Below are 9060 nucleotides of genomic sequence, written 5' to 3'. Positions count from 1 at the left end.
AAGCCATCCAGACGCCCCTCTGTCTTTTTCCTCTCTTGCGCCACAGGGCCTCAAACAGTGTGAGGTGCACAGTAGGCCCTCAGAACATACTTGTCAGAGGAATGAGTGAAATGGATCAGAGCCCAGACCTACCAGCTCTTGGTCTTGGGTTCTTGCCAAAATGGCAGGAAGCTCCAGAAAGCTCCAGGAGGCTCTAACTCAATGGTTCACAAACTCTTGGGTACATCAGCATCACCTGGAGGGCTCACTAAAACACAGATCACTGTGCCTCAGCCCCAAGTTTCTGATTCAGAAAGTCTAAGTGGGGCCTGAAAGTTTGCATGTCTGACAATTTCCTGCTGGCCCTTGGGGGCCACACTTTAGGAACAACTGCCCTGTGCTACCATTAAACTGCAAGAGAAGAACTTTGACACAACCAGGATAGAGGAAAGGCAGGGCCCACATTTAATTAGAAGAGAAAGAGAAAGATCTGAACCACCTGAAAACTGAGCCACACAAAAAACATGAGTAGTCCATTTTAATCAGTTGAAAAAGCTCTGAAGAAGAGACTTGTTTTCTATCAGATGAGTTCACAAGTTTGAGGAGAACGTTAACTGTGCTGAGATTTACTGGCTACCTACTTGGGGCAGACATTCTCCCTCTCTCTTCATTTTTTTTTTTCAACGTTTATTTATTTTTGGGACAGAGAGAGACAGAGCATGAACGGGGGAGGGGCAGAGAGAGAGGGAGACACAGAATCGGAAACAGGCTCCAGGCTCTGAGCCATCAGCCCAGAGCCCGACGCGGGGCTCGAACTCACGGACCGCAAGATCGTGACCTGGCTGAAGTCGGACGCTTAACCGACTGCGTCACCCAGGCGCCCCTGTCCCTCTCTCTTCAGAGGTGAGGTCACCCTGACTTTGTGGAAGCTCCTCAAACAAACCAGCTCCTTCCCCACCTCAGGACCTTTGCACTTGCTGCTGCCTCTGCCTGCAACAACGCTCCCCATCTGCACCCTCACCTTTCCCTACTTCTCATCCCCACTCCATCTTTTCTTATCCAGGTAATCCCTTCACAATCATTGAAAGCACCCCCTCTAAGAACCCTTCCCTGACAAGTCATACTAGCTCAGGAACTTAAGGATAGTTTAACATTAAGGAAATTTATTATTACATTAATGCTATTACAAATAATATTGTCATTTCAATTAATGCAAAAGAGCATTTGAAAAACTAAATACCTATTTATCATTTTTTTCAAACTAGGAACAGAAGGGAACTACCCCAACCTGATAATAGCTTTCTACCAAAAAGGTACAGCAATAATATTTATTCCCTTTAAAGAAAGAAATGAAAAAGAAAAAGAAAGAAAGAGAGTAGGAGTAAGAGAAAGAGAGAGAGAGAGGGAAGGAGGAAGGGAGGAAGCAAGAAAGAAGAAAGAAAGACAGGAATGAAGCAAGAAGACACATTATTACGACATCTACTCAACACTGTTCTTGGGGCACCTGGGTGGCTCAGTTGGTTAAGCATCCGACTTCAGCTTAGATCATGATCTCACAGTTCATGGGTTCGAGCCCTGCATCGGGCTCTGTGTTGACAGGTCAGAGCCTGGAGCCTGCTTTGGATTCTGTGTCTCCCTCTCTCTCTACCCCTCCCCCACTCATGCTATGTCTCCCTCTCTCTCAAAAATAAAAAAGTTAAGGGGCGCCTGGGTGGCGCAGTCGGTTAAGCGTCCGACTTCAGCCAGGTCACGATCTCGCAGTCCGTGAGTTCGAGCCCCGCGTCGGGCTCTGGGCTGATGGCTCAGAGCCTGGAGCCTGTTTCCGATTCTGTGTCTCCCTCTCTCTCTGCCCCTCCCCCGTTCATGCTCTGTCTCTCTCTGTCCCAAAAATAAATAATCGTTGAAAAAAAAATTTTTTTTTAAATAAATAAAAATAAAAAAGTTAAAAAAATTTTTTTCTAATTTACTCAACACTGTTTTAGAAGTCCTAGCTATAGCAATAAGACAGGAAAAACTAATAAGAAGTATAAGGATTGTACAAGAAAAAAACAGTACTGTATTGGACAATATTATTTTCTATATAGAGAATGCAATGAAATCTATAATATGTGAGAGACATTTATTTCATGTTTCTTCATGGTGGTAACTGCATTAGAATAACACCACTGTCCTCTCTTTTCTCTCTCATTCACCCCAAAAGAGTAATTTATCGGGTTTGGAGAAGGAACTCGATCTGCATAACTCAGTACCTTCCTCTCCCCTGTCTTGGGGAACAAGCCTGCCCATAGGAAGCACTCATTCTCTGCTCCCCCATTCCAGGATTTTTACAAGGGCAGGGCCCATAGAAGATGCCTGTAGTTTTCCAGCTCTGTCTGTGACAGGACACATTTAATTCTGGAATGGAGTATTAAAGAGCCTGTTGTAGTATATATCTAATCTATATTTTCCAAAGAAACTTATTGGTAATAAAGGGGATCATTTTTATTCTGACTTCCTACATCTGCTTCTCAGTTTGTTCTAAACTTAGAAGAGAAGCAAACGTCATATATAGTAATTATCTCAAAACCCCAAACTATAAGAATTAGTAAGAGATATCATAGAGGTGGCTGGATATAACCAATACATAAAAAATCAATTTTATTCCTATACACACCAGAAGAACCAACTAGCAAATGTAATTTTAAGAAAATTCTAGGGGTGCCTGGGTGGCTCAGTCAGTTAAGTGCCTCTTGATTTTGGCTCAGGTCATGATCTTGTGGTTCATGAGGTCGAGCCCCGAGTCTGGCTCTGCGCTGACAGTGTGGAGCCTACTTGGGATTCTCACTCTCCCCGAGCCCCTCTCCTACTCACAAGTACGAGTGCACACACATGCTCTCTTTCCCTCCCTCCCTCTCTCAAAATAAATAAATACTTAAAAAAAAGAAATTTCTGTTTATAATTTTGGGTAGTATTGACATTTTAACAATATTTGTTCTTCCTATCCAGGAGCATGGAATCTTTTTCCTTTGTGTGTGTGTGTGTGTGTGTGTGTCTTCTTCAATTTCTTTCATAAGCTTTCTATAGTTTTCAGTGTACAGATTTTTCTAACCTCTTTGGTTAGATTATTCCTAGGTATTTTATGGTTTTTGGTGCAACTGTAAATGGGATCGGTTCCTTGATTTCTCTTTCTGCCACTTCATTGTTGGTATATAGGAATGCAACCAATTTCTGTGCGTTGATTTTATATCCTGCAACTTTGCTGAATTCATGAATCAATTCTAGCAGTTTTTGGTGGGATCTTTTGGGTTTTCCATATAGAGCATCATGTCATCTGTGAAGACTGAAAATTTGACCTCCTCCTGACCGATTTGGATGCCTCTTATTTCTTTGTGTTGTCTGATTGCAGAGGCTAAGACTTCCAATACTATGCTGAGTAACAGTGGTGAGAATGGACATCGCTGTCTTGTTCCTGACCTTAGGGGGAAAGCTCTCAGTTTTTCCCCATTGAGGATGATATTAGCATTGGGTCACTCGTATATGGCTTTTATGATCTCAAGGTATGCTCCTTCTATCCCTACTTTCTTGAGGGTTTTTATCAAGAGAGGATGCTTTATTTTGCCAAATGCTTTCTCTGCATCTATTGAGAGGATCAAATGGTTCTTGTCCTTTTTTTTATTGATGTGATGAATCACGTTAATTGTTTTGCGGATATTGAACCAGCCCTGCATCCCAGGTATAAACCCTGCTTGGTCGTGGTGAATAATTTTTTTAGTGTATTGTTGGATCTGGTTGGCTAATATCTTGTTGAGGATTTGTGCATCCATGTTCATCAGGGAAATTCGCCTATAGTTCTCCTTTTTAGTGGGGTCTCTGGTTTTGGAATCAAGGTAATGCTGGCTTCATAGAAAGAGTTTGGAAGTTTTCCTTCCATTTCTATTTTTTGGAACAGTTTCAAGAGGTTAGGTGTTAACTCTTCCTTAAATGTTTGGTAGAATTTGTCTGGAAAGCCATCTGGCCCTAGACTCTTGTTTTTTTGGCATATTTTTGATTACTACTTCAATTTCCTTAATGGTTATGGGTCTGGTTATAATTTTGAAAGTCCTGCAAGGTACCTATAAACAATGCGGACCAAAGACGTGCACAGTCTTTGCCAAGAAAATTATAAAATTTTAATAATGGAAATTTTAAAATAGCCTAAATAAGTGAAGAGATAGACCATGCTCACAGGTAAGAAGATTTAATAATGTAAAGAGAGCAAGACTTTCTTTTTTTTTTTTTAATGTTTATTTATTTTTGACAGGGAGAGAGACAGAGCATGAGCCGGGGAGGGGCAGAGAGAGAGGGAGGGAGACACAGAATCCGAAACAGGCTCCAGACTCTGAGCTGTCAGCACAGAGCCCAGAGAGCAAGTCTTTCTAAGTGGGGAGGCATCCCTTCTCTATTCTGGATGCCACAAACACTCTCTACCTTTTCCCTAAGTAAAAAGGTAAATAAAGGGAGAGAGACTTTATCTTGGTTAATGAAGTAATGCCCAAAAATCTTTTTAAGCAATAATAGTTACTTTTATGGGGTGCTTACTCAATAAAGGAATTATCACAATAAGGTTTTGAACTAGGTACTATTATTATTATTATTCCCATTCTACAGATAAGAACACTGAAGCCCAGAGAGGTCCATCAAGTTGCCCGAGGGCACACAGCCGGTCAGCGGTGGAGCCTGGGGTAGAATGCAGGCAGTCTGGCTCCAAGCCTGGATCCTGAACCACTGATCTCAGCTGCTGTCAAGACAGTCCTGTCGTGCTGTTGCTCTCACTCACTGAGGAGCTGTTGTGAGCAGAGGGGAGGAGAAGGGGCAGCGAGATCACTGTGAACTGCAGAACTCTGGACCCTTTGTCTCTGGGCCTCAGGGGTGCATGTCCTGGGTAAGCACATCCATCGTGTGTGTCAAGGGGAAGAGGTTAAAACCTGGGCTGTACACGACAGATGAAGAATCTCCTGTGGTCATAAGGGGAGCTTTTCTCCTGAGAAATGAACCACGCCCAGGGTTCCTAGAAGCTCAAGGAGGTCCCTCCTCTGCTCAGATAGAAGACCCTGGTTCCCTCTGGGTCCCCTGGATGTTTAATTCCGTTCCAGTCCTTCTCTGTTTTCTGACCTGTTAGTCTCAGCCCCTTGCATCTGTCCCACACACACGTTCTCAGCTCCTACTTCTTAAAAAGCACCCTGAGAGGCAGGTGGCATGGTTCCCTAGCGGCAGCTTCTGTCTGTGGCTGTTCTGCGTGCCCCGGGGAAAGTCCCTGTGTCCAGTGTCAGAGTCCACGAAATGGGTCTGGCACCCAACTGATGCCCCACCTCGCGGGTGAGGGGTGCAATGTTGTCCCGGTAAAGACACAACCTGAGCCCTCAGGGAGCTCAGCTGAGAAAACCACTTAATCCAAGGCAGAAGGATTGCAGGTTTAGAGCACAGATGCAGAGCGTTTGGGGGGCCCAGAGCAGCAAGGGGCTTCCTAGCTTCAAATCCCAGCTGCTGTTCTCCCTACCAGTCGTGTGAACTTGGACAAACTCTAGGAGGCAGAGTGAGGCCCACCCACCTACCCCTAAGGCATTCACATCCTAATCCCTGGACCCTGTACATGTGCTACCTCGAGGGACAGAGAGGAGGTAAGGTCACAGATGGAATTAATGTTGCTAATCGGCTGACCCGAAGATAGAGAGACTGTCCTGGCTTATCTGAATGGGCTCAGTGTCATCACAAAGGTCCTTAACAGTGGGAGAGAGAGGCAGAAGAGACAGAATGATGTGGTGTGAGAAAGCCACAGCCTGTCACTGCTGGCTTTGAAGATGGAGGAGGGGGACAGGAGATGAGAACTGTAGGCGGCCTCTAGAAGCTGGGGGAGGTGAGGAAGCAGATTCACCCTTAGAGCCTGTAGAGAACAACGCAGCCCTGCGTAAGGCGATAAAGCCACGTTGTTCTAAGCCACTAAGTTTCTGGTACTTTGTTACAGCCAAGACTGAAAATGAATACACCATCTAAATGCTGTAAACCTGTTTTCTCATCTCTAAAGTGGGAATAATAACCACATTTACCGTGTAGAGTAGGTGTGATGATTCAACAAGGTCGTGTATGGAAAAACCCTTGTGCAGAGCTAGGCCCCGAGACCCTCTGGAACTTCTCCCTAGACAAGCCCGCCCAGGCTCCCTCGGGAACAGAGGCGGGCCCTCCCCTAGTAGCCCAGGGTACATGGGCATCTCTCCTTACCTCTTTTTGAGGATGCCAGATTCTCCCTGGGACCGTTCGGTCCATTTTCCCGTGCCCTCCCCAGTTCTGATTTTGTTGCTCTTTGACAGAGCAATCTCTGACTCTGGGAGTTGTGGGCACGTGAGGGATTTAGGAGCCGCCACCCCCTTTCCACACCCAAAATGTATCCTTGGCTAGAAGACCAGCCGGTGCACCTGCTATGCCGCGATGGCTCTACTTCCAGAGCAGGCCTTGGGAAAGTCATCTCTTTACCAAAAGGGATGGCCCTCGTGAAAAGCTGCTGGGTGCTTGGATTTTCATCCACGTATTCACAGAACCGTAAGCTTTCGATGCTGGATTCACAAAGATACACGGGGTGGGGGGAGGTCATCTCAGCTTTTCTTCTTGGAGAGAAGAGAGGAGACACGCAGACAGCAGGTTTAACACCAACGTTTATTAAAGCAGACAGGGCGGTGGGGGGGGGGGGGGGCGGGACAGTAGATGACCAAGCAGCTCCGCAGCGCCCGTCCCCCCCACCGACCCCCTGGTGAGCTTCACTCCTCAGTGCAAGACTTCCTCGAGTTGTCAGGGTGGGCAGCTTGCCCCAACTGCCCGCTCATCAGCCCCAGGGAAGCTCCCCCTTCTGCCCACCCAATCAAACCTGTAGGAAGACCATGGCGGGGGGGGGGGGGGGGGGGGGGGGGGGGGGGGGGGGGGGGGGGGGGGGGGGGGGGGGGACGTTATACGTTAAGCTATTGGCTTTAGTGACTGACACAGGTTAGTAAAATGAAGCAGCGTGTATATATTTGCCATCAATCCCCAAAGCAACCTCTGCTGTGCCCACAGCTCACAAGGTCTGAACCCATCCATTTCCGCAACTGAAAAACAAACGAAAGAAGGAGCCTCGTCCTGTTTCGACAGTAGCCAGGTGGGTGCTTGTGAAAATGCTTGCTGGAAAAGAAGGAGAGAATAAACTGTGAGGATCCTGTGGATAAAAAGGAGAGGGGAGGAAGAGGAGGAGGAGAGGGAAACAGCCGGCAAGCTGTCGTTTCCGAGCACTTCCCCCGTGTGTGCCAGGCCGCCACCGTTTGCCACGCGCTGACTTTTTTTTAATGCTCAGAACAACCACGTGAGGGAGGGGCCCTTATTACCCTCGTTTTGCAGATGAGGAGACAGAGAGAAATTGGACACTTTTTCCCGGGATCAGATTTCATGATCGGAGCGCTCCCTGACTCCGCATTCCAAGTTGGTGAGCCCCGCCCCTCGGCCGCCGCTTCCTTGTTTCCCTGTAAGTGCGAGCTGCCTGCCATGAGGCCTCGCTGCAATCTGGGTTTTGCGGGAGCCGGAGGTCCACACCCGGGGGCGGGCTCAGCAGCAGGGCCCATCCCACCCAGGGGCAGAGGAGGGAGCTGCCGCGGGGCACGCTCGCCCACAAACCACTCTTCCCACAACAGTAACAGGTGCCTCCCTTTCTGGAGGGATGTCAGTCCAGCTCCTACCCCTCAAGCAGATGTTCCCCTCACTGTTTGCTGACTGTCCCTCGGAGGGACTCCAGGGGAGTCCACAGGGAGGGTGCGGGGTGTGGTGTCGCCAGAAGACTGACATCCCTACCACTGCCCAGCATGAGTTAGGGCGTAATCCTGCCCAGTTAGCTCCTCCATTACATGGGGTTAAACCGTAAGCCCTCAAACGGCACAGAGGTGCGAAGAGGACCAAAGAGGAGAGTTTATGTGAGAGCACTCTGCAAATTACAAAGAGCGATACTCTAGAGGGAGTGTTCCTCGGTCGGCTCGCAGTAGCACCAAATCAACAACAATGAAGACAGAAGATTTCTCCCAACCACTGATGATAAACCACCCAGTTATATCCTGTCCTGCTCTGTCCGTAAAAATTACACAGGAGCAACTACAGCCGCTAGGCTCACCCTCTGAAGGGATTTGCTACTTTATCTAATAGGATCTGGGAAGGAGGAGAGAGACCTGGAGGAAAGAAGCAAGCTGCCTCGCGAGGGAGCAGAGGTGCCCGGTGGACTGTGCAGGTGCTGACAGTCCAGTTCAGGGGCCTAAAAGAGCAAACCCAGGGCAAGGGGGAGGCGGAACGGATGGGCCGGGCAGACCCCCAGGCCAGAAGGCTAGGGGAAGGAAGGAAAGAAGTTGCTGGTCCTGGTGACGGTGGTGATGGTCGTAATGGATGTCACTGGTCAGGCCCAGGGTTGTTGACCCCACCTGCAAAGACCCGAGTCTCCACAAGCCATACTTCTCCAGATTTGCATTCCAGTGTGACCTTTCTGGACAGCAAACAGGGTCACAGCCCTCCCCTGTTTGGGATCTCTTGGTGAGTCAGTAGGGGTCAGGCTCCCTGGTGTGTGCCCAGAGCCCCTCTCCACCTGGCTGCCGCCTCTCACCCCTGCCTGGTTCCTGCCACTTCCCCAGCCCACACCCGGCTAACCAGACGGCTCTCGAAATCCTCTGAGCCATGCGTGTGCCATCCCCCGCCGTCCCCCTAAACCAGAAGGCCTGGTGGGGGGAGGAACGTACCAGAGGCTGGTCCCGAGACCCTCACACGGGATGGACCACGTTCCTGTCACAGTGGGGCTTGCAGTGAGGATTCAGCCAGTGCTCCAGGAACTGCTCCTCGGCCCGGTGCTCCAGGCGGAGCAGATGATGCATGTACTCCTGTCAAAACAAACCCACACAGCAGAGCGGCTTTTCAGCAACAGCTGAGCTCGTGCAGCACGGCACGGCCGTGCTCCCGAGACAGGGCGACCAGGCTAAGGAAGGCTGGGAGGCCAGACCAGCGGGGAACCCGCCATGCCTATGCCTCTCCGCAGGGAAAAGCAGTCAGACGGGCCCAGCTGATGGGCAAAAT

At 48.8% G+C, this 9060-nt stretch overlaps 1 protein-coding gene across 6 annotated transcripts in view; it reads right to left on the bottom strand.

Moving 5' to 3' along the window:
- Nucleotides 1-6974: 6974 nt before the first annotated feature.
- CE1H17orf67 (chromosome E1 C17orf67 homolog) overlaps nucleotides 6975-9060 on the bottom strand; it is a 37228-nt gene continuing 35142 nt past the window's right edge. For 5 of the 6 annotated variants that reach the window (XM_043583997.1, XM_043583996.1, XM_043583999.1 and 2 more), the window contains 2 exons: nucleotides 8730-8867; nucleotides 6975-7070 (listed from right to left, as the gene is read on the bottom strand). In XM_043583997.1, the coding sequence (XP_043439932.1) occupies nucleotides 8751-8867 (117 nt within the window). In that variant the 3' untranslated portion in view covers nucleotides 6975-7070; nucleotides 8730-8750. Of the gene's footprint in view, nucleotides 7144-8729; nucleotides 8868-9060 lie in introns of all 6 variants that reach the window. The other variant, XM_043583995.1, reaches the window with a different exon arrangement.

This window comes from Prionailurus bengalensis, chromosome E1 (genome assembly GCF_016509475.1).
Source record: "Prionailurus bengalensis isolate Pbe53 chromosome E1, Fcat_Pben_1.1_paternal_pri, whole genome shotgun sequence".
NCBI classification, from domain to species: domain Eukaryota; kingdom Metazoa; phylum Chordata; class Mammalia; order Carnivora; family Felidae; genus Prionailurus; species Prionailurus bengalensis.
The sequence above is the reverse complement of the archived record's forward strand: the minus strand, read 5'-3'. Positions and strand labels throughout refer to the sequence as shown.